This window comes from Anolis sagrei, chromosome 1, assembly GCF_037176765.1.
Source record: "Anolis sagrei isolate rAnoSag1 chromosome 1, rAnoSag1.mat, whole genome shotgun sequence".
NCBI classification, from domain to species: domain Eukaryota; kingdom Metazoa; phylum Chordata; class Lepidosauria; order Squamata; family Dactyloidae; genus Anolis; species Anolis sagrei.
In genome coordinates, this window is record NC_090021.1 from 142,486,388 (window position 1) to 142,513,017 (window position 26,630).

The 26,630-nt window shown below is 37.9% G+C and overlaps 1 protein-coding gene across 1 annotated transcript in view; it reads right to left on the reverse strand.

Annotated features, from left to right (window-relative positions):
- RANBP17 (RAN binding protein 17) overlaps positions 1–26,630 on the reverse strand; it is a 189,727-nt gene that overhangs the window by 73,571 nt on the left and 89,526 nt on the right. The window contains exons 15-18 of the mRNA XM_060786264.2: positions 14,366–14,439; positions 13,219–13,299; positions 1,043–1,106; positions 831–939 (exon numbers count right to left, since the gene is read on the reverse strand). Of these exons, the coding sequence (XP_060642247.2) occupies positions 831–939; positions 1,043–1,106; positions 13,219–13,299; positions 14,366–14,439 (328 nt within the window). The remainder of the gene's footprint in view (positions 1–830; positions 940–1,042; positions 1,107–13,218; positions 13,300–14,365; positions 14,440–26,630) is intronic.

Consider the following 26,630-nt stretch of genomic DNA (forward strand, 5'->3'; position numbering starts at 1 on the left):
CAAATAAGGGGGTTCTTCTATGGAAGAGGGATTGATCTTGTGCCCAAAGCTCATGTTCTAGCAAGTCATATCTAAACATATTTTCTTACAAAGCAACACTCCTGAGAATGGTCTGAGAATGAAGAAAATTTAGCCTTGAAGCGAATATCAGTAGATAAATAACCTGGGCTGGGTCCAAATAACCATTAATAGAATGAAAATAGCTGTGATGGCCTTCTGCAGATATTCCAGTGGACTTCACATGGTGATAAATTAGGGATGCCCAACGCAGCAACTGTCAACCTTCTCCTTGAACAATATATCACAGGGAAGCAAAGGAACCTCACTGCATTTAATTTCTCTTTTCTCACACTGTATTCTACAATAAAGTGGAAACGGCTCTTTTTTCATACAAATAACTCCTTATAAAACTGGAATCCAACCTATTAGATTATGGTGTGCTTAAAAAACCCCTGAAAACAAGATCATATCATCTTTTCTACAGAGCCCTCGGTGGCGCAATGGGTTAAGCTCTTGTGCTAACAGGACTGCTGACCGAATCTGGGGAGCGGGGGTGAGCTCCCATCTGCCAGCTCTAGCTTTCTGTGCGGGGACATGAGAGAGCCTCCCACAGGATGGTAAAACACCTGGGCATCCCCTTGCAGACTGCCAATTCTCTCATACCAGAAGCGACTTGAAGTTTCTCAAGTTGCTCCTAACACACACAAAATATCTTATCGACATTTTTATGAAACCTCAGCATAGTTAGGAATCGCCCATCAGACAATCTTGTTGAATGACCTTTCTGGTTTCAGGAACAGGGGGAAGCAATACTGTGAGCATGTTCTTACCCAGATCCACCATAAGGAGACGCGTGAGAGCTGTATAGAATGTTGTTCTGCATCTGAGGTCACTCAAACCATAATTATCATTGACACCCAAGAAAGGAAAGTGTTTACTCTGGTGAAAAAGAGAAGACAAAAAAGGGGAAAACCAATCAGATCTGTTCGTAACTTAAATCTAGTAATTCTAAAAACTGTTAAAACAAAATTTAAAAGCTTACCGTATGATTCTGTAGCATGAACTTCACAGCATCTATTTTCACAAGCTTTTTCAAAAGAATATAAGTATTTAATGTTAAGGAAAACCACATCCAGTTAATATGATACAACAAAATGTTGGTGTTCCTTTATATTTTTATGGTCAGACGTAATAAACATTACAGTCAACCCTCCACATTTGCCAGAGTTAGGCAATTTAAAAAAAATCTAAAACACTCCTTGTCCCAATCATTTCAGATAAGGGAAATTTGACTTGTTATATTTCTAATTTGAGGACACTGCAACATACTAACAGCACTAATGGAAGTGATACAACAACCAAGAATTGAAAGCAACCCTTTGATAAACTAAAAGTAACCACCACCAACTACATAACAGATTTTGTAGTCTCCAATGTGTTTTTCTTAATAATGTATGTGTGTGTGTGTATAGGTGTCAGAATTCTGTAAGATATTTAGAAGATGACTGGGAAGCAAATGACCTTTGCAACTATTTCTCAAGACCAATGCTATTATCTCTTACAGTAGAAATACACTACTAAAGTACAGGCAGTTCCCAAGTTACAAACAAGATTTGTTCTGTAGGTTTGTTCTTAAGTTGAATATGTTTGTAAGTCAGAACAGATACAATTTTAAAGTGTAGCTTCATCCCTCACTCCCTCTAAATATATGTATATACATACATAAATTTTGGCTAGCACAGGGAAGGGTTAACACTACTACTGTGGTGTTTGTTTTGCTGCCTGTGTCCCTGTTAAGAACATTTCACCTCACTTTCTGTCCCTGTGAGAATCAGATTTTAAGACAAAAATGGCTTTTTGTGGAAAAACTTTAGCGGAGTCACCTTTTTGTCATGATATCTCTTCCTGGAGTGATTTTCCCTTTCAAAGGGATGATTTCTCTCGCTTCCTATTATCTCACTCCTATTTTTAACTATGAGTTATTTGTAAGTCAGATATTTGTAACTTGGAGACTGCCTGTACTAAACTCATGCCTACCTTATCCCTACCCCTCAAGATATGGATCAATATAAACAAAGTTCACAGCGTTAGTCTAATGTGGAGGGATCTTTACAGGCAACAGAGAAGGTGAAGACATAGGCTGGATCTACACTGCCAATAATGCAATTTGGAACTGCCTTAGCCCCTTATCATGCAGTTTAACTGCACTGAAGTACATCATATGGCAGTGTTGATCCAGCCATAGCTGGAATACATGAGCTTTTGATCAAGGACAAAAGTTCAGCATCTACAGCTTCAACAAGGTCTCCCCATATAACTCATCTCAGCATAACTTCCGTTTTGAATGGCCTGCAGGTGAACTATACAGTTATTTCTCATCAATTTAATTGTTAGAGTAAAGTGTATCAAAAATTAAACAATGATTCCTTCATCCAAGTGCATGTTTTGAGTTCTGAATATTTGCAAAGAGCAAATGATCTAAGGTTAGAAATATAGGTCTTTACTTCAAATACTTCTGCATTCACATGAGAATAAAGATGAAAACCACGACTTGTTACCTAACTAGCAAAATACTATGTACTACCTTGAGGACCCGGGACTGCCCGGGTTATTAGAGAAAGGAATTGTATATCAAGGTTGGTGTTTATCAGTTATTTATATGGCTTGCAGTGGTCTCAGGAAGTTAGTGAAGGTACTGTGAGTCCCATCATCTGTGGTCCATCGTCTTCCAAACTGCACCAGGATGGAGAGAGGGTCATGGGGGCTCTGTGTGCTAAGTTTGCTCTTGATCAGTCATTGGAGGAGAGTCACAGCAGTCTCAGAAAGTGAGTTAAGGTACTGCAAGTCCCATCATCCATAGTCTCCCTCAAACATCACCAGAATGTTGAGTTGGCCATGGGGGCTCTCTGTGCCAAGTTTGGTGTTTATTGGTATGTGGATGAATGTCACTGTGGTTTCAGGAAGTGAGTGAAGGTACTGCAAGTCCCATCATCCATTGTCCATCCTCCTCCAAACATCACCAGGATGTAGAGTCTCTCATGGGGGCTCTGTGTGCCAAGTTTGGTCTTGCTTGGTCATTAAATGAGGGTTGCAGCAGTCTTGGGAAGTGTGTGGAGGTACTTGAAATCCCATCATCCATAGTCTGTTCTCCCCCAAACCTCACCAGAATGTTGAGTTGGCCATGGGGGTTCTGTGTGTCAAGTTTGGTCTTCATCAGTCATTGGATGAGGGTCTCAGTAGTTTCACTAAGTGAGTGAAGGAACTGCAAGTCCCATCGTCCATGGTGCATCATCCTCCAAACCGCACCAGGATGTAGAGTGCATCATGGAGACCCGGTGTGCCAAGTTTGGTCCTTACCGGAAATTGGGTGATGGTTGCAGTGGTCTCCGGAATTGAGCGAAGATACTACAAGTCCCATAATCCATGCTCGATCCACAGTCAAACCACACCATGGCGTAAAGTGGGTCATGAGAGGTCTATGTGCCAAGTTTGGTGTTGTTCAGTCATTGTTGAGGGTCGCAGCAGTCTCGGAAAGCGAGTAGAGGTACTTCAAGTCCCATCATCCATGGTATGCCCTACTTCAAACCGCAGTAGGATGTAGAGTGGGTCATGGGGGCTCTGTGTGCCAAGTTTGGTTTTGTTCGGACATTAGATGAGGGTTGCAGCAGTCTTGGGAAGAGAGTGGAGGTACTTGAAGTCCTATCATCCATGGTCTGTCCTCCTCGAAAGTACACCAGGATGTAGAGTGGGTCATGGGGACTCTGTGTGCCAAGTTTGGTCTTGATCAGTCATTGGCAAGGGTCTCAGTGGTCTCAGGAAGTGAGTGAAGTGACTGCAAGTCCCATTATCCATTGTCAAATTCTTCCAAACCGCACCAGGATGTAGAGTGGGTTATGCGGGCTCTCTGTGTAAATTGTGGTCCTGATCCATCATTGTTGGCAGTTATAATGGTTTTAGGAAGGGAGTGCAGGTATTGCAAGTCCCATCATCCATTGTGCATCCTCCTCCAAGCTGCACCAGGATGTAGAGTGGGTCATGGAGACTCAGTGTGCCAAGTTTGGTCTTTATCGGTAATTGGATGAGGGTTGCAGTGGTCTCAAGAATTGAGCAAAGATACTGCAAGTCCCATAATCCATGGTCCATCCCCCGCCAAACCACACCAGGCGTAAAGTGGGTCATGAGAGGCCTATGTGCCAAGTTTGGTCTTGATCAGTCATTGGAAGAGGTTAACAGCGGTCTCAGAATGTGAGTGATGGTACTGCAAGTCCCATCATCCATTGTTGCAGTAGGATGTCGAGTCGGTCTTGCAGGCTCTGTGTGCCAAGTGTAGTCTGTATTGGTAATTGTCTGACTCAGCCCCCTCTGGCCTTTTCCTTTCCTCTCTTAGTCATCTCGGAATCTTGGAATTGTGGCTGGCCAATCAGAGACCATATGCAAATTTCCTTCTCATGTCCCTGTTTCTGCCATTAACTCTTTTCTCCACCAGGGGCTCCTATTGAAGCTGGCCAATCAGAGACCATATGCAAATAGCACCACTGCGGCAGCCAATCCGAATGTTGGAACTTTCAGGCTGGCCAATCATAATGCTGGCACATACACCGCCACACCGCCGCACTTTTGTCCTCCACATACAAACTTTCACCTTTATTATATGTATAGATAGATATTCCCACCTAGAGATGCAAATCTTTGCTCACTTTGTTGTTGCATGGGAGAAGAAAACAGCTATTTTTCTTCGTGTTTGTGAGATATTGTCACTCAGACTTAAGAGTTTTCATACTTGTGAGAACTACTTTTGTGTAAGCTGCACTGCTTACAATAAGTTGTGTTGCATGGACTTTGAAAAACCAGATTGTCTGGATGGGTCGGCAGCCAGGTTGCTCACTGGAACGGCGTACAGGGAGCATACAACTCCTCTGTTACGCCAGCTCCACTGGCTGCCCATCTGCTACAGAGAACAATTCAAAGTGCTGGTTTTAACCTTTAAAGCCCTAAATGGTTCTGGCCCAGACTACCTGTCTGAACGTATCTCCTGCTACGAACCATCATGAAGTTGAAATTCATCTGGAGAGGCCCTGCTCTCGATCCCATCGCCGTCGCAAACACGATAGGTGGGGATGAGGGACAGGGCCTTCTCACCAGTGCCCCCCCCCCCGTGGAATTCCCTCCCTAGGGACATCAGATTGGCCACCTCTCTCCTGTCCTTTAGAAGGAAACTCAAGACTTGGTTGTGGGACCAAGCGTTTCATCATTGAATACCGGCAAATGAGAAGAAGACATAAGCAATTTGAAGTGACAATGAACTGGCCTGGACTTTGGTTTTAACTGGTGTGTTTTTAACAACTGTTTATTTAATGTTGTTTTAATGAATTTGTTGGGTAATTTTATGATTGTGATAGCACCGAATGGTGCTTGCTCTGAGGCTGCCCTGAGTCCTCCTCAGGGGTGAAAAAGGGGGGGGGGGGTACAAGTGCATGAAATAAATAAATAATGGGTTGTTTGTTGCGTCGGTTTATATCAATTTGCATTTATCTGTACTTGCTTTCTATGGCAGTGTTTCTCAACCTGGGGGTCGGGACTCCTGAGGGGGTCGCGAGGGGGTGTCAGAGGGGTTGCCAAAGACCATAAGAAAACACAGTATTTTCTGATGGTTATGGGGATTCTATGTGGGAAATTTGAGCCAATTCTATGGTTGGTGGAGTTCAGAATGTTCTTTGATTGTAATGAACTATAAATCCCAGCAACTACAACTCCCAAACGTCAAGATCTATTTTCCCCAGACTCCACCAGTGTTCACATTTGGGCATATTGAGTATTCATGCCAAGTTTGGTCCAGATCCACCATTGCATGAGTCCACAGTGCTCTCTGGATATAGGTGAACTACAACTCCCAAACTCAAGGTCAATGCCCATCAAACTCTTCCAATGTTTTCCATTGGTCATGGGAGCCAAGTTTGGTTCAAATCCATCGCTGGTGGAGTTCGGAATGCTCTTTGATTATAAGTGAACTATAAATCCTAGCAACTACAACTCCCAAATTACAAAATCAATCTTCACCCAACCCTACTAGCATTCACATTTGGGTGTATTGGGTATTTGTGCCCAGTTTGGTCCAGTGAATGAAAATGCATCCTGCATATCAGATATTTACATTATGATTTATAACAGTAGTAAAATGACTGTTATGAAGTAGCAATGAAAACAATATTATGGTTGGGGGTCACCACAACATGGGGGACTGTATTAAGGGGTCACGGCATTAGGAAGGTTGAGAAACACTGTTCTATGGCTTTGCACACACACGTGCACTCTACTTAAACATTGAAGAGATACTAGTTTTAAGGATAGACATTTGATATAAACTGCTGTAATCAAGAAACAAAAAGTACTTGTTGTCCCACTTTTGGTCTGGATGTAATTCAACTGTCTTATATCTGACTTGAAACTCTTCTAACATGTCAGAAACAATGCCTCAGTAAGATCTCTTCACCTTCCTTAGCTTAAAAATGGGGGGGGGGGGGAATAAAGGAGAAAGGTTCAGATTAAATAGGTAAATTGTTATTGGATGGGAAATTTCACTTGGCAAACTGAGAGCTATCTAAATTGGGAACATGGCTAAAATAATGACCTTTAATTTATTCTAGTGTTTTAAAAGCCACTACTGGGTCACCACAAACCAAAAATGATATGAAGGCAAACAAGAATAAAACAACAAAAACAACAACAGCCGCTTATTTTACATCAAAAGAATTTAGCTTTCATTGATTATTCACATAATACTTTGTCTACAAGCCTGGGACTCAATTTCAATATATTTGGCTTAAGATCAGGTACAGAATTGTAGCCATAATTTGTCATCTGTTCTATATATATATCTATAGTAACTATAGAGCATTCTTCCTCTCTTTTTCTCCAAAGACAGAGTGAAGCACCCGTTGAGCTACCCATCACAACTCTTGGTGCAGTCCAAATGTTGATTATGAATGTAACTACTCTAAGCAGTTACAGTATGTTGATTCTGTCACTTCCCTAGCCTCGGAGCAGGGGAAGAGGAAGCAGGCACAGCTCCATCATGCCTAGACCCAGAAGCAGATGAAAAGCCCTCTGTCCATCCCAGCAGCCACTGGCCTTGGCTCAGAGGGAGAAAAGATGTGGCAGAATCTCATAGACTTAATCCTATCTCCCACTGCCATCTCCTCTTCCTCAAATGTTGTGTTTAATTTACACTGTAAGCCTGAGAGCAAGGAACAGTCGAATTAACCACTTGTAAGGTGCTCTGAGAACTTATGTGGCCGATAAACAGAGTGCAAATACTCTAAATACATAGTGTCTGAGAGTGTCATGTGAGTAGTATGTCTGGCAAACCAGCTGAACTTGCAGTTTAGCGTAAGAGTTGTCAGTGTGTAGTGAAGATGGCCGTGGAATCTATAAATTGTACTGAGGAGGAACAGTGCTCTGTAATATCCTTTTTGTGGGCAGAAGATGTGTTGTGAGCACAAATTCATCTCCACATGTGCGCTCAGTATGGGGATAAAGTTCTCTCTCAAAGTCAGCCATGAGTAGATTGAAATGTTCAAAATTTGCTGTACTAGTGTAGTGGATGCAGAGTCTCTGGACATCCAGCTACTGCAACAACCACAAAGAATGAAGAAAGGAGCCTGGAACTGATTCACATCCGTGCATCAGTGGCTAGGTGCTCAACCAAAACCTTTTTTTTTTTTTTTTGCTGATAGCATTAAAAAGCTAGAATGATAATGGAAAAAAATGCATTGCAAACGACGGTAACTATGTAGAAAAATGATGCAATTTGTTTTTTTGAAATTCTGAATAAGCAGACTTTTAAAAGTGCAGAAACTTATCTTATTGAAGAATTCTCTTAAATACAATAAGGAATTACAATGGATCTATTCTATAGAATCCTTACATGTACAAAATTTTAGGGAACCATTCTGGCCATTTATTAAATATGGAAGTGAATGTTCCATATTATGAACTTATAGTATTAACACAATAAAATCCTAAACCCACAAAAGAGTGATACTTTTATTGGCCAATCAAAATGCATAAAACACATTAAGCAACTTTTGAAGCTCCAGTTCCTTAGACAAATCTTTAAAAATTACATAGGAGAAGCAAAGTGACCATCTTAAGAGTCATAGGTCCACATTTTGTATCAGATGTTATTTATGTTTGTTCTTTAATGCTCTGGAGGGATCTCCTCTTCTTGGCTATGTGGAGACCGAGACAAAGGACAGTAAAAATTAAACTCAACTGACAATGCAGTAACTTTGTCCTTTGTGAAGTCAGAGGCCTCTTTCCTCTTTCCAAGGCAGAGAACATGGGATTCCTCAAGAACCCTTACAACTGAAAAATAGTTTTATTATGTATTCTTCTTAAATCTAAAAAAAAAAAATCCCTTTGTAATTGTAAAGAAACATGTGGTAGAACAAAAACTGCCATGGTCAGCTGTTCCTCAAAATAACTATGGTTTTGTATATATTTTGTTATAGAAAATATTATGAAAAAAGTTAATTATTAGATATAACAGTGGGTGCATGAGGGAACACCATGACTGCACTGACATAAAGGAAACAGGAACACATTCCATTATGTAAATGAATTCATGACTGATCAGCTAGAAGGGACATAATGATTTATAATTCAAATAACTGAGCCTTAAAATCAAATTGGGCTAATATATTTCTAAATATGCAAGCCTGGAATAATTGTTAAAATAACACAAAACCAGACAGAAACACAAATCATGGGCTGCCTCATTTTGCTTAAAGTATCCCCCAAGTTTTGGTCTTTTATCTAAACCTTTTGAAAAATCTTTTGTTTTAAATAAAAACACATGTTACATTATCTATGTAGATGTAAATAAGCCATATGCATAACAAAAGTGCCAGTGTTTAAAAAAACTTGCCATGCCTAATATTAGAAGGAAATTATATGCATGTGAATAAATTAAGTACTGGGCAGCCGTTTCAATTAAACTAATTATTTTTAGCTTTTCAAATTAATCACAATTTAATGTACCCCTGTGTGCAGAAAATGTGATGTGATCTCTTTAAAAAGCTGGGCTTTTTACAAAGTTATATGAGACAAAAATCTAATTCTCAACCTACCAACAGTGGCACAGTCCCAAACAGAATGGTTTGTGTTTAATCCACTTGAGCACCACAGCCATTGAGCTACAATGATAAATGAGCTGTAATGTTAAAAGGTCAAAGTCTACAATACTATGAAGTATATATAAACATTTCACATGCATATATATAGATAGGTAGATAGATAGATATGTGTGTGGTGTATACACTGAAAAGTATGGCAGTATTACTCTTTAAAAGCTGAGACAATAGATTTTTAAAGAGAAGGGGGGAATACTGTATTGTTAAAAGCCAAAATGACCAGCAAAATTGGGCTGTACATCATTTTCCAGCAAAAAGGAAAAACAGCCTCGACAGGTGTAATTTATCATTTTTCTGATTTAATACCAAAGAAATATATTAAAATAATAAAAAGAATCCTGAAATCCTCAAAATTTGTTGTGATAAATAGCCCTCCCTGCCTTTATTACATTATGCCTACTAACAGAAATATTGCATGGTGGATTTTGCCAGACAAGGACGATTATTTTCCAATAAAAAGTTGCATATTAAATTCCAGCACAAAAGTGGGTGTCTTAATACTTCTGAAATCTTTTTTCATTTGGCAAAGAACACAATTTTAAGCGTAACTAATACTAACACGTAAGAATAAAGTGAAACAGCATCTCAGTTATCTGTACCATGCTGTACCCAACTAAAGCTGTATGTATCTCAAACATTTGGGTCAAATTATATTTAAGACACTAGATAAGCACATTTTATTTATTCAAACTATTGTTCATTTCAATGTTGCATAACTGTTCAAAATCAGCTCTATACCAAAGCTAAAGCTGAAGCGCTCATTTTGAATCATGGCATATTCCACAATAGAGTAACATTCCCTACAACCAAGAGGGTTTTACCCACTTGTTTTGGAATTATTGGGAAATAAAGATAATATTAAGCATCTTTGGACCCAGTTTGAGAACAAAAGCAACATCAATTCCCATGATATGGTTTCTGTTGTTTCCAGTGGAGGCAGAGCATACATATTATGGCATGTCACTGTTCATCAAGGCCACCATTTTTTACTGTAGCAATCCCTTCTGGGGCTACTAACTTTAGAGATGACCGGAATCTAGAACCTTTAGTATGCAAAAGACATGTCACTAAACTATGGTTCCTCCCCAAGGAGACCATTTGTCCAATTCTCCTATTGATGACAAAAAAACAGAAATTCCCTGCTATCCTAATACCTATTTGAAATCTTGACAGGCAAAAAAAAGTGTCTAAGGAAGTGATTTCTTATACAACAGCATATGGCATAATACATTTGTTAGCTCACATTATAGACTCCGTAAGTCATCACAAGACCATTTGTTGTTACTGTTGTTGTTGTTGTTGTTGTTATTATTATTATTATTTTGCTGAAGCAGACTAACACAGCTACCCCTCTGGAAACTCTAGAGCAGTGTTTCTCAACCTGGGGGTCGGAACCCCTATGGGGGTCATGAGGGGTCGCCAAAGATCATCAGAAAACACAGTATTTTCTGTTGGTCATAGGAGTTCTGTGTGGGAAGTTTGGACCAATTCTATCGTTGGTGGGGTTCAGAATGCTCTTTGATTGTAGGTGAACTATAAAGCCCAGCAACTACAACCCCTAAGGTCTATTTTCCCCAAACTCTACCAGTGTTCACATTTGGACATATTGAGTATTCATACCAAGTTTGGTCTAGATCCATCATTTTTTGAGCCCACAATGCTCTCTGGATGTAAGCGAACTACAACTCCAAAACTCAAGGTCAATGCCCACCAAACCCTGCCAATATTTTCTGCTGGTCATGGGAGTTCTGTGTTCCAAGTTTGGTTCAGTTCCATTGTTGGTGGAGTTCAGAATGCTCTTTGATTGGAGGTGAACTATGAATCCCATCAACTACAACTTCCAAATGACAAAATCAATCCTCCCCAACTCCATCAGTATTCAAATTTGGGCATATGGGTATCTGTGCCAAATTTGGTCCAGTGAATAAAAATACATTCTGCATATCAGATATTTACATTACAATTCATATCAGCAGCAAAATTACAGTTAAGAAATAGCAAGGAAAATAATTTTATGATTAGTGGTCACCACAACAGAAGGAACAGTATTAAGGGGTCACGACCTTAGGAAAGTTGAGAACCACTGCTCTAGAGCAAGTTATTTGTTTTTAGAAGATGTATACATTTAACGTGTATTTTAAAACATATATAGTACCAAGACTGTCTATTTTTTAAAAAGCAACTTCCATGCATTTAGGTCTCATCTCCAAGATATCTCATTATGTATTTATATTCAAATATAGGTATTCCAGAATCTGGAAAAAAATCAGAAATCTAAAACACATGTGCTCCCAAACATTTTGTGTAAAGGATACAAAATCGGTATTTACATTTCATTTTTCTATAAATTTATTTATTTATTTATTTACAGTATTTATATACTGCCTTTCTCACCCCTGGGGGGACTCAAAGCGGTCAAAAGGAACACCAAAAGGGAGAGAGATTGAAAAATGTTTGTAAACAAAGGGGAAGAAACTACATCCCATTTCATAAATCCTGGTTCAGCATCTAATAAAATTGTCAGACCCAAAAGGATACTTCTTTGCTATATGTTAAATTGGTTCTTCTCATTTGCCTCTTTCACGAGTTTCCAAAATATATACAATAGGACTATTTTAAAAAGTATTCAAGTTGGCTTGACTGCCAATATTTCACTTTAATATGCTATGTAGAATTCACTTGGGGACTTTTCGTAAGTGGCCTTATGTCTGCAGAATTAGCAAGTTTCACAACATCCGTATTCAGCAAGGGCCTGTTGATACATTACTATGGGTGTGTCGTCTTCACTTGCTGTTAGCTCTGTGGTCATTACATGAGGCATGTTGTTGATTGGGTGTAATGTGGTCTTGACTTGTGTTACCTGAAGATGCTGGATACTCCGAAGCTCAAGCAGTCCAGGAAGAGCAAACATCATCTACCTTTCCCCCTCATCCTTACCTTAGTGGTGCCCGCTGAGCACCTGCAGACACTACATGCTGCCTGGAATGACGATATCCAGCATGCTGAGGAGATCAAAGGAGGAGGGTGAGAGCAATTCCTGCTCTAACTCTCTCCCAGCATTATGGAAATTGGTGCACTGGTGCTGTCAGCCTGTGCAGCCGCCATGCAAACACTACACTGGTTCACGGGCTAGCAGTGCAGCTACCAGTGATGCTGATCTGGAGTAGCCCACTCCAGGTCATCATAGAGATAATTACTGTCAAGATGCATCCTATTTAAGGGAGCCAAAAAGTGACCATTGTCACTTTTTTGCCTCAGAACATTGGCAAGTGAGTGCCAATGTACATGAGGGCACTCTTACAGGTGTCCTTATATACATATTTGCAAACCACAAGGAGGGTTCATTAGTACCTCTGCTACCTAACTCAATATGTGGAAAGGTATGCAATGTGGACCATGATATGGAATAATGGCTGCTACATTGGCATTTCACCAAAAATATTTACTTGCTCCAACCTCCCACAAAGAAATAAACTAAATCATTGAGGTGGAAAGAAACAGCAATCTTCAGTAACAGAACCTGATCACTCCCCTATCTTCATATCTTAACAAAGTTATTTAAAGCAGAATTTCTTGTTGACCTTTAGCTTATTGAACTGCAAGAAAACGTCAAGAAAAGCAATCATTTTTACCCTTTTAACATTTTAGAACTGCAATCTTCTTCTTCTATCTCTGTCACATGAATGTGATAATTCCTTTCACATAAGCACCTAGTATTGGACAATAATACCGAAGCACCTAAACATAGGTGTATACACTTTATGTTTGTTAGTTTAAATGTTAAATTACTATCAGCTGAGCCTGTCCTAGGCTTTGGACTACAAGTCAACGAAGTCCAATGAGTACAGCCAATGGTCAAAGAAGAGCAGGAGTTCAAAATATCACACTAGGGAATGAATTAAACCACTAGCCCCAGCTAGAATAGAACAACTGAAACACAATAATGTGTTCAAGAAAATGACTCATACTCAACTGTCTCCTAAATAATCTAGGCAGTAATATCTGTAATATACAATCAAAAGGATATCCAACTGAAAGATCATTTAGAAACTGAAGAGTTCTTGAAATCACAGGCTCACATCGTCCCCAGTATTTAAGATTTGTCACACTAGAATTGAAAAGAGACAGAGACAGAATCATTTCTGTGGTTACACTACAGCAAATGGTCTGTGGATGCCTACACTAGGTTTCTCCATCCCTGCTTCTTATGACATTACTGAAAAAGATCATGGGATCATATGATCACTTACTATCATTTAATCTTTGACCAGGCAGGAGGTTTGTTTATCATTTGAATATACATCAGTCCTTCTGCATAAAGTTTTCACCACACATTGGGATGGACTATTGTTACAATAGCTGGGACAAAAAAGTACATGGGTGACATGAAACTAGTCATCCGTTAAAGAAAACAGGTCACTGAATCTCAGGGACATTTGTTTAAAATTCTTCCAGTTATAACATTGTAAAAAAAAAAAAAAAGCAAACCTATTTTGTGATCTAAATTTATACAAAAAAATAGTGATAGTGAGATGCCAAAAACTTCTCTGCCAGTGAGGGTTAAAAATGGTGTTGGCATAGTAAGAATAAGCTTCAAAGAGACCCAGAAGCTCTTTCCCCACTCTTTCTAATGCCTCTCTTAATTTCTCCAGTGAAAGTCCCAAAGCAATACAGCAGTGTGGTAGTTAGAAAGTCAAGATTTACAGGAGGAAGGCAGAAGAATAGTACTTTTTACCCAGATTTTGTAATATTTCATGAATACCATGTAAAGTAGGATATCAACATGATCTGGAACCACACTTCTTGTTAGTTGAGGAAACAATACAATGCTCTGCCAATAAAACTTGTGGAATTTTCTTTCCCTGCCTTCTGCAGCTCTCTGCATTGCTTAAAAACTGATTTCAGATAACTTTCTAGCTTTCCCAGTGGGAGAGGGCATAGGAGGTGCAGTGGGAAATAGGACTGCCTCTCCCCCTCTGGTGCCTCTGGATTTCACTCTTCCGTCAGTGGTAGCTCACTACTGGATCAAGACTTGAAAAGTATATAGACTGCAAGTAAACATTCCATGCCATTGAAAAAATATAATAAAAATAAAAATAGCAATATTTACATTAAATTTCATGTTTACATTTTAAAGTTTTGAGAAGAAATACCACCATGGAAGAATAACTCACATTTTGGCCATAAACGTTTCTAGAACTTGGTTGTCATCTGTTATTCCCAAGACTTCTGACATTCGAGCATAAACCTGAAGGGGAAAAATGCAACAGTGGTATATTAATGATTGTTCCTGCTTTTCAAAACATTGACTATTCTGAACACAGAGTATTATTTTGACAATAGATCAAAAGCAAGTTGGCTGAATCTTCTGTCATTAGGTCTACTGTGGTTGTCCTATGCAGGCAATTTGACCAACAACTAAATTACATAGCACTGTATTTGTATTTCTTCCCACCTATTTTACAATCTACAGTTAAAAATCACTACATTACTTAAAAATTGGTAATTAAATAGTTATAAATGAAGCATAAAGTAATACATGCAAAGTGAATCTGTCCACATACAGTCATCCCTCCACATTTATGGACTGGATTGGTGCAGATCTGATTATTTATGGAATTGAGTACATGTTGTTTACAGAATTTCTAGTCCCCCAGTGCAACTCTATCATATGTTTCTGTCAGAGGTTGATCATGGAGTCATGCTGAAGTACTTGAGGTTCCTCAAGTATTTTCTGCCAGATCATGCTGGATGAATGAGAGATTCCTAGAGAAAATACCTCTTTAGGAATCTCCAGATCATTCAGAATGCTCTGGCAGAAATTGACAACAGAGTCATGCTGGAGAAATTCCAAGAGATATGTTTTCTCAGGTACAAAAAAATAGGAATTATATTATTTATGGTTTTTCACTTTTGTAGAGGTCTTGTATCCCTAACACCAATGAGAGCTGATTGTATACTCAGAAATAATCCCTAAATCTCTGGGATGTATTTTCTGGTAAACTTAAAAAAGATCAAAGCCTCGGTGTCACCTATCGGCATATTATTGGAATTCTGCTTCATTTTTTAATAACACTTTAAATGCCAGACTCTCTAACTTAAATGTCCTGGTCTTTTTTCTTTCTTCCTTCCTTTTCCTCATCAAAATCTCTTATATATGCACTCTCTGTGAAATTACAACCCTGTCTTCAACAAGTAAGTCAATGAACAAACCACTCTTGTCAGCATACCTTTGAATACTATTATAAAACAGATCTGGAATTTTGATTTCAATAGGGGACTGAAACCTGAAGAATTAAGAGTGCTGCCAAAAATTGAGGAGCCTGCCCCAACTTTTTTATGAGTTATGGTTGCTCCCCTTGTCTGCTTCTTATAAGACCCACTAGAATTTTAATATAAAGGGTGGTAGTAGAATTTGAAAGATAATCAAATACTTCCTGTCAAATTTGGAAACATTTAGCACAATGATCTGATGGGTTGCTGCATCTATGAACATAAAGACATTCACGTTTATTATGTTTAAATATAACAATCATCCATATATTCATTCACCCATGCATTCATACATTAATTCATTCAATTTATAAGTCACTTTTCTACTGTCAAGGGACCCAGGGCACTATAGAAATATGGTGACTGCCAGGTTTAGTGTTAATAGATAGCATTCAGCAGTATCATTTTGTTAATACAGGCAGTCCCTAAGTTACAAACATCTGACCTACAAATGACTTATAGTTAAAAATGGGAGTGAGACAGCAGGAAGTGAGAGAAATCTAGCCCTCGGAATGGAAATCCACTCCTGAAAGAGTGATCACGAGGAAAAGGTGTCCCCACTGAAGCTTTCTCACAGAAAGTAAGGTGAAATCTTCTCAACAGAGGCACAGACAGCAAAACAAGCACCACAGGGCTGTTAACTTTTCTCTATGCTATCCAAAGCTTTAAAAAGTATATTTGGCTGGAATTACACCTAAAAATGTACTTATTCCAACTTACATACAAATTCAACTTAAGGACAAACATACAGGACCGATCCTGTTCGAAACTTGGGGGCTGCCGATATATGGCTACTTTTAGGCCTACCTCTTCCAACAACAAGCATATTAGTGTAAAAAGAAACACCAAATTTTCATTAGCTACTGAAACTAAGTGACAAGCAGGGAATATCTGTCCATCTAATGAATATTTTATGAGTATATATGTTTTTGACACTTTACATGCAGGAAATACAGCTGTTCGAGTGTGAGAAACATTTTGAAAATGTGGGGATGCAGACTATTACAGAATATCTACTATTCAAGTTGATCAACTGTTACGATAATGACACGAGGTTACGTCTGTACAGCTTTTATGCATACAATGGATAGAATTACACTTTAAAATGTACCTGTTTCAACTTACATACAAATACAACTTAAGAACAAACCTACAGAGCCTATCTTGTTTGCAACTTGGGGACTGTCTGTATAGGGGTAAATGGTTTTTCAGATGCTGAGAGAAGGTGATTTGAAATCAACTTATAGAAATTGATTTGCACTCATGCAGCAGGACCTAGAAAATCTCTAGGACTATGGCTAACATCCACAGAAGTTGAGCACAAGATTGTGTTGGAGAACCTAGAGACTTCTAGAGAGGTGTTCTCTGAGGTTAAAAAATAAAAAAAATCTTATTTGTGATTTTACACTTTTGTGTGAATCCTCTCCATCTAACCCCAGCAAATGTGAAGGGCCAATTGTAGCACTATTTATGTTGCAAGTTGGGATCTCTGTTTATGTAGAATCACTTACGCTTTTGGGTAACACAAAAGTTTCAAAAAGGGAAATATCATTGTAGTCACTGAATCTGAATCTTTAAAATAAACAAGTAAGTAACATTCAAGATTAACTCTTTTACATTCCTTAATCTTTGCAAGAGACGTCATAACAACCATGTATATTTACATGTGGCGGAAATAAGCTTTTTCATTACTCATATGTGCCAGATTTTAAATTCTGTGTCAAATCTTTGAATAACATATCTTAATATCCGTGATCTATATTAAAATGGAAAAAGTAGGAAAAGGACCACATACTCTGCTAGTATTTCCATTTGTTGCTAATTAGCATTTGGATCAGAGTTTAACAAATAGCCTGGGATAGATGTCAAACGTAACAAAGAACACTCCTCTAATCCATAGTTATCCTTGCTAGTCCTTTCATCATGCATTAGCTTTGATTCCTATTATCCCATCAAGATCTATGTCAACAGCCATCCCTAGAGATGTCCCTCAACTGCGAGAATCTGACAGCTAAGCTTGAGTGCTAAACAGGATCATTACCTCTTAAATCTATTTATCTGAACCTGTGAATAAGCACACAGAAAAGCTTATTAACAACAACAATCTGATTAGTTTTTATATGTGACAAGGTCATTTAAAGTAGCTGTATGGGTAACATAACTCAGCTCCGTGTTATGGAAAAGAGTACGGGGCAAGCATCATGTGTATCAAGTCTGTACAATTTTACATAGGAAAATATGAAAATTATTCCCCCCACCACACACACACATACTCATGCCCCATTATTAGTCTTTCTAACAGCAAATGCAAATGGTACCAGTCAACTCAGAGGCTCTGAAAAACTAAGGAACAAGAGAGAGACATGGTCTGGGGGACACCATGATTGCAGAAATAAAAACAAAAAACAAAACCTTGAATTGGCAAAAACATGAAAAACATGTGCTGAAAGAAAACAAAAATCAGTAAACAAGAATCCAGTTGAGCCAGTTGAAAGATCAGCTGGCTCAACGTGTTCTTACAGGTCCCATTTATAACATTCAAAATATAAGCCCTGCACAGACAGTGTTACCTTGGTTATAAATTTGAGAGTGGACTTCAGTTTTCTGCTGGGGATATAAATGAGATGAACAAGTCTGCTTCCTCCCACTTTGGGGAGATGGCTGCTTCAGATGGGAGTCACATTTATATTTATACACAGGCTTCTAATCTAAGTGAAAATTCTGTACATTTGATCCTCATATTCAAGGAATCAGAAGAGAAGACTATGGAGAACATAGACATGACACATATAGGATAGGCCTATCAAAATGGAACTGCCTATTTGTAGATGGGGGCTGGAGAAAGAGGAGCAGGACCACAAGGTGCAATCTTTACTCAAGTATAGATCTAGAATGCGAAATCGCTGCAACACATGCGCAAGCGTGGGATTACAACTATCTCACTGAAGTTTTGACCCAGAAAACCTATCACATATGTAGTCCCTATGCAACACGTAATCATTAATATTCCGTTGAAACCAAAATTCAAAACTAGATTCAGCAACTAATTCCACTGAAATAATGCCCAAACAATATTTCCCTTCTAACAAGATACTGTATGATCATGAGGTGAATGGTATGCAATCCAAATCAAATTATTACAACCAATACTACAGAGTAATATTCTACACAAGGGAACATGTTAATCTGCTTCCTTCAATAAACCAAAAGCAGTGGCTGTTTTTGTTCTTGCTATCCTACAAAGAACAGAGGAGACAGGAAGACATATATATCCAGCTTCTGAGACAAAATGGGAGAAAACCGTATATTTTAATTTTATTTTAGGTTGAGAAAATGTGTTATAACCATTATAGAAATTCAAGTTTCACTGCCAGCTTGCTCATATCATCCTTTGGTCCTAGATGTTTAGCTAAGAAGCAAGAGCTAATTATGTCAATCTTTAAAATGTGAAGCATATTATAAAACTGGGAAACCGAGAATGGGGTTCCTAAAGGTTGTATGGCTATATAATGACAGTTGGAGAAATTCAATAACAGCTCTGTATGGAATGTACTCAGAAGCACCACATGAAACAAATTAAACTACAACAATGAATCCTTCACACTGTGCAAATAAGAAAATACCAGAAAGTGTTGATTCTATATGTTTCGTAAAGGCTATAATAATGAATTAAGATTTTGGGCAGTGAATCCTCACAAAATTACAGTAAAGTTATTACTCAGAGGCATAACATAAATGTTTTATATCTTACAATTTCCTAAACTTTCTTGAAGTTCTACAGCAGAACACCAGCACTGACACAACATTAAAATATTCTGTCATGAAATAACGTGAGGCAGCCAAACATTTATTTTGTTTGAGTTCAGGGAGAAGACTAGTAGAGGTAATGCTGCTCTGAAGACTGGAACAAACACCCTTGTTCACCAGGGTAAACAAAGTGGCATTCTTCATATGTTCTGACAACACCTAGTTGGCTGATAGAAATTGTGGGAGTTGAAATCCAAAACACCTGGAGGGCTGAAGTTTGCCCTGTCTGCTGTTGAGAATGGCATGTCCATGTAAAAAGTAGCACCATTCAAGAAGAGAAACAGATACAATCTTGCCCATGCCCGTGCAAAGACAATCAATGTAGTGGGATGTTTATAATTCTGGACATAAAGACCTTGATTTAAATCCCATTCAGAAATTTTTGAGGCAAAAAATTGGACTGGTGAAAAGCAGTCAAGTGGTACACTAAAGGCACTGATAGAGCATTATGGTTCATTAAAGCACATGTAGCTACAAGGTTGATATCTTATTGGTTAATCAAAACTAGAGGTGTCCTACTCAACCAAGTTTTGAAAACACACAGGTAGATCCAGTGGTTTCAGTGGCTCTACTCTGGTCAGAATGAAACAATTACACATGTGGAACTCTGCTTACATAACAGTAAAAAAAACCCTACAGTACACACAGAAGAGAACTGATATAAGCGTAGGGTGCTGAGATATTTTTAACCAAAGGAATACAGGTTTCTGGAGAAGAATGGGGATGGACTGAGGAAAAAGGAGTCACATTCTTCAAGAGCCTGTTAGCCTGTTGTAATAACAGCGGACACACAGAAAAATACCCCACAAGGGTCCTTCAAATGTAAGAGCTGGCACCTTCCCCAAATATAAGATTTCTTCCTTTTCCCCTCTCTCTGGCTGCATAGTTTCCATTCTCCTTTCCCAAGGCCAGGCTTTTAAAGAGGTGGTTCTGTATTTTAAGGCTCTTTAACCCACCCACCCCCCATCAAATTTGAGAGCATCAGATGAGAATGAACAAAAGTGAAGTCTCAGCTCACGATACCCTTGTCTCAGCATTAATTCACTAGGCTTTAAAGAGGACAGGAAGGCCAATCTTCTGCACAGCTTTGGTTTCTTATCAATGCTAATCAACCAAGAAGTTTGGCTGCTGTGGAGCCAGTAGACTCAGGAAAATGACTTGGTTCTGAATAGCCCATAGTGAAGAAGCAACTCAGCCTTTGCAGTTTTCAGTCAAAACAGAGCACTGCTTTCTGGGTTGACTTAATAAGGTCAGTTCTGAGAAGGCAGAAAAAAGACAAGAGGTTGTTTATCTCAGGGTGTTGTTTTGTTGTTTTTCACATAGACGGTTATCTGTTCAATTTTTTAGAGGCAGAGGTAAAACACTGTAAAATTTAGGTAGACAATTACACAAAAAGTCAGATAAAGGTATCAGCAAGTGAATCTCCTGGTTGCATCAGGTCAATTTAGGATCAGGAACTTTAATTTGTCTGCAGGGGTGTGTTTGGAAGGTCCCAATCTATAAAAGTTTCAGAAACTCTATGGATTTGGTCTTCATCATGCTGCAACCGAAAATATACTTTGGAGGATCTTGGGAAATCAGTTATTGCTGCCCCCAATCTAAGAGTTATGAAATGGTTTCTAAGGATTTGGGGCATCAACCAATCTACAAATACTGTGAGTGTTCCTTTCTCAGTGATAGGATTGAACAAGTATTTGTTGTTACTTGTCCAGGTGAAAAATGGATTATGAAACAGAGTGAAGTTTTTTTTTATGACAAATGATATTTTTGTGCAAAAATCCAACATTATTTCTAGCAATGACAGTTTAACACAAAATATCCACATGTGGGGAGTGAGGAGCCAAAAATTACAATTCTTCTGTAATATGCATGTTTTTTTCTGAGAAAAAAAAACATACCATTTCCATGTGTGCTTTGCATGTGTTTGCGGCTTTTGAATGGAAAACACGCACTTATTCTAGAAACATTTTATTACACAAAATGTTAATGTAAAAGCCCTCCATGCATTTGCACATTACATTTCTGCAAATGACAAAATACAGACAAAATCTGCACAGAAATATCTCTTTTCTCTCAAAGGTGAGAGAAAATTATGGCAATAGGGTTTATGTTCTTAATGATCCAGAAAACACTGAACAGATATCTTCTGAAGAAACATGTTGTCTGCAGAGTTTAGCCATGAGGAAACCACAACTCTCCAAAACAAAAACAAAACAAAACCTAGTATAGTTGCCTGTCTAAAGGTCACTAAAGATCATAAAGCTGATAACCAAAAGCATTTATATTGAGAAAATCTGCTATACCATTGCTCTCTGTGTTAAAGGTTTAACAGGTAAAGATTATCACTTCAACTGGACAAACAAAGACATTATCTTATGCCTATGGACAGAACATATAGATGTTGTCAGTCACATGCAAAATGTACTGGGAGGGGGGTAGATAAGCATGCAATAAATGGAGTTCCATATGACATCCTACTGGGCCCTGACTATGCTGCCAAGTAAATGTTTCTCCCACCTGCCTCTCAGAACTGATAAATTGTGAACAATGTGTATGCTATTTTAGACAGTCTCCTTTGAACTGACAGTTTGAACCATGTGCTTGGCAAGAACATCTTCATGTGTAACAAAACATATGCAGCTTATATTTGCTACATACAAGTTTTCTGGATCAAGGTCTTTGTCTTCTGAGTTGTACATCAGAATCTCTTTTGTCCATTTGTATTGGGGGTGGGGAGAGATGCAGAAGATACACCATAGCTGATAGTAGCAATCTGAGCACCACTCTTTGGCAGGCCAGAAATAAGATAATTGTTCAACATAGGCTGGCTCTTTTGAACTACTGGAAGCATTGCCTGTAATTATAGACATCTGTCATTGCTAGCCACTCAGTAGTAATCCTGACATCAGTATACAACTATAACACTAAACTGCCTCCAGGCATAGTAATGGAGGCCAGATACGCAAGGCGGGCAATCATCTGCTGCATCCAAACTATCTGTCAAAGGTTCCCAACCACAAATAGCTCTTACATTTTGTATCCTTAGGATAATATGTTGATTTATTTTAGATCCTCTAATATTTACAGTCTAGGCCCTCTACTAAAATAAAGAAACAGCCCTTATGGCTAATAGAGGCAGCATTTGATATCATTCTGAAAGATCATAGCTCACCACTCCAATGTTAAATATTGCTAGCCATTTTGAACTTGTCTCGCTGAATAATAAAAGAGACCCATTATGTCAGAGCAATCAGGCCTTATTAACAAAAGTATAGCAAGATCATTTTAGATTTTTATGTGGTTTATATAAAACCATAGAGGTATCTGCACTGTGCTTTCAACATGTAAGCAACAGTGAGATTTTATGTGCTTTATTTGGTTGAATGGTTTAATACTTGCTAGGCATGTTTGGGTAAGATGCATTATTAATTCTAGTCGTTAAATCTGCTTAAGGTTTTCTGTAAGAAACAATGCCTGTAAAATTTAAGTTACATTTAAAATCAGAAAAGCAATTGCAGATAAGGACAAAAAAGTGGCTATGGGCTTCAGCTAATTAAGAATGAACATCCTTTTAATTATTATAATCTGTTATTAACAAATCAAAGACGGCTCATACCAAAAACCCAGTTCATACCAAAGAGAAACTATTAATTATTAGACAGGCTGTTAGCTTACAAGTGAGATGCATTTTAAAAACCTCCTTTAAAATACAATTGCTAAATGCCTCACAGTGCTGTAACGTGAGACAGGTTCAAATCTTATTACTTCACTGAAATTAAAACCTAAGTTTTAATACTGTTCAAGTCGAACAATGATTCCACACTTTATTGCTTTTGAAATCCCTTGATGATCATAGGAAAAAATGCCCTCGAGAAAAAAAGACTCTGTTTTCGATAAACAGAAAATACAGTTTGCACTCTTAGCCTCTTTGTCATCACAAAAAAAGGATTTAATGCCAATTCTTTTTAAAAAAAGACTTTTTTCACAAAATGTGCACCTTGTGTGCCATTTGTAAAATCAGTTCACTTTCTTTTATTTATTACTGCAGTGCGGCAAGGCAATAAAGCAGCTACTGATAGCTAATAAATTACATGCCTTTTAAAACAATTCTCCAGCTACAAAAAACTTGTAACTACAAAGGTTTACATTTACATGGTACATCATGTGAAATGTCTATATTTATGTCTTATTATCCACTTTAGTAAAATCTGACCTTTTGTCTAGTAGCTGAAGGCAAATCTGAGGTTATATCTAAGAATAACATTCCCTCCACACAGCCATCCTTATCCACTAGCATTCCCATTCTGGCCATTGTAAAAACGTTATGTAATTAATTTAAAGATGCCACAAGACTTAAATAATTTGACTGTCAGGATTTGCCATGTTTGGGGGGGGGGTACCATTTAATCTGTCTTGTATATCAAAAGAACACTAATTTTTCAGCTGCACTTTTAAAAAAGCTATATATAGTATTTCAAAAAGATGTTTAGTACCAAATATTATCAACAGCAGCAAAAAGAGCCATGCACATGCAACAAAAGCAGACAAAACCACACACTTTTAAACTACCATTGTTTATAATGTTCCAAAAATATTTTGAGTCAAAACAAAGAAAATGTAATAAATGAAAAGCTATTTTCTTTATGTGAACAGGAAATAACATTCAAGTGCATCTTTAAAATGTATGTGTTTGCATATGTATACACATACAGACACATACTCTAATTGTAATAAACTTTAAAACGTTACATTATACTCATGCAGAACAGGCACTCTCAAGCTATATAATAACTGCATTTTTATTTCACTTGCTTTCCTGGAAACTGCCTTTTCTTGATATGCTACCCGCATTTACATAGTATTCCTTATTATTTTAGTGACTCCTAACTTCTAATGAAGTATTCTATAAATATTAAGTAATATTAAGACTGCATATTTACACAGTTAAGAATATTCTATAAAGTCCAAGAAGTACAGATTTTTTTTTTTGTAATTTTCACTTTAAATCACAAGGGGGGGGGGGGGGAGACTCTAAGCCAACATGAAAAATAACACTTTCAGAAAACACTTGGAGGATTTTAACAGTATTCAGTTTTTGAATAAGACAGAACCAGGCTAGGAACCACTCTGAGTACAACAGTGCCCCCATTCCTATTGCCCTGGTATTACCATGTTTAGGCACAGTTTTGAGCAAATCAATGAGAAATAAATATAAATACAACTTCTTTGCCAAAGAACCTGACAACTAAAAATCAGAAGCGGAAGTCTCTTTCAGATTAGATGTTCAAGCTGATTGTTCCTGCATTTATATGACAAGCAGAGGTAAATTTAGTTGAATCAAATAAATGCTTGGAAATAAACACTGCTTTTACTGGAAGGAGGAAAAATATTCAGAGGTGGGGAGAAGAAACAGAAACTATCAGCAAAGAACTAAAAACCCTAACATATTGGTTCTGAAATCCAAAGGGACTTTAAATGTGTTTTCCTAAATAGATACTTGTAGTTTTCCGTTGCAAACTGCTTGTGAAAGTAATAGCAGCTAGAAAAAAGTATTTATTTATTTATTTATTTACTTGCCCTATCTATATCCCGCATTTCTCTACCCCAAGGGGGGACTCAATAATAATGTTTAACAAGTTATTCAATCCTTTCACAGATCCAAAGGACGAGAAGATTAATGTTCTAAATGCACCTCCTGAGCTACCAAATAACCACACAGTACGTTCTGATCTAACGTGGAAGGTGTGTTCCTTTAGTAAGTCCTTGTTACTGAAAATCATGTTCTAAAAATGAAAAGATGTCCGGGGACGACGACGACACATAATTAGGTGCTGATCTCCAAAAATATTACCAGTAACTAAAGTATTTATTTGATTTCCCACAGATTTTAAGGAATATTTCAATTGTTAGCATCAATGGTGACTCTTCCAATTGAAAAATATGAGAGAGAGAGAGAGAGAGAGAGAGAGAGAGAGAGAGAGACTCCCACTGCTTTAAACATCTAATAATGCTTGCCACACTTTGGCACAAAGATCAGTTTCCAGTGACAGTCAAATATTCTACAAATATTCCCTTTCCTCTTCTCCTTTACTTCTGTCCCAGTTAAAAATTTCATCCCTGACTTGCAAATGCTTCCCCAACCCTTCCATCGGCCGCACATCAGACTCTCATGCCTCAAAACCCACACAGATGACAAACGAAATACCTAAAATAAGGGAAGGCAGCTTTACCACTTACTTCCTAAAAAATGGAAAAGAGCCAATTTGAAATGCTTAAGATGGAATTTTGCTACATTCAATTAAAAGTTCATGTATAGAACTCTAATGATTCTCCGTTATGACCGTGTTATGGCCAACTCACATTATAAAAACATACATTATACCTGAGAGCTATCATGTTCCATGATATGGACCAATATTACTTCCAAATAAATGGCCTCACAAGAACAGAAGAAAAAACTTTTTGCAACTGCATTGTGTCATATACACTGTGCAATCAGCTTGTCCTATGGGATCCAGTGTAATATGCTGTCATACTTTTACATCATGTAAAAGGTTTTAGGGCTTTGATCATAGGACTGAAGTCTGACTCAGTGCTGACGGAATCATTTTGTGTCCTCTTTTTCTATCTCATTCCTTGTGAGTGAATAAAGAAGGTTTGAACATGGCAACCATCCTACCAAATAAAATGAATTATGGGAATAGAGTGTTCTATGATCCAACATTTGGCTTAGTAAGTTCCTTCTGAATTGCTGTTAGCATACATAACTACAGAACACATAGGTGACCAATACGAACAGTTCAATGGGATTTTTCCAAGCATTCAAAGTTTTTCTATGTCTCAAAGCTAACTCATTTAACTCCAGGAACAAAATATGCCACATGACGAGAGACACCAGTTGAATACCTTCATGAACTCCCAAAACTTACTTAAAAACAAGTCTTGATGGGATCTGGAGCAACTGACTAGTCTGGGGAAGAACAAGATTCAGAGGAACCCAGAGAAAACGAGTCATTTCAGCTGAATTCTAAGGACATGGCTGAATCAAACAAGCCACTCACTATGGAATGATCATTCAGTCAAATCAGGAATTTTAGTGATTAGATCTAGCCTTGGATCATCAGATAATATTTTTGTGATCTTCCAAATTCTTATGAAAGTTAAATGGGAGAACTGAAATACTTATTAGATTTACTTCTTTTGCAAAGGACTTTAAAACTCCACTCCCACTCCCGTATCCACAGGTTCAGCATTCATGGATTCAACAAACTATGGGTTTAAAATACTTGGGGAAAAGAATTTCAAAGAGCAAATACTGATTTTGCCATGAAATGAGCACTGCACGGATGTATAGACAAA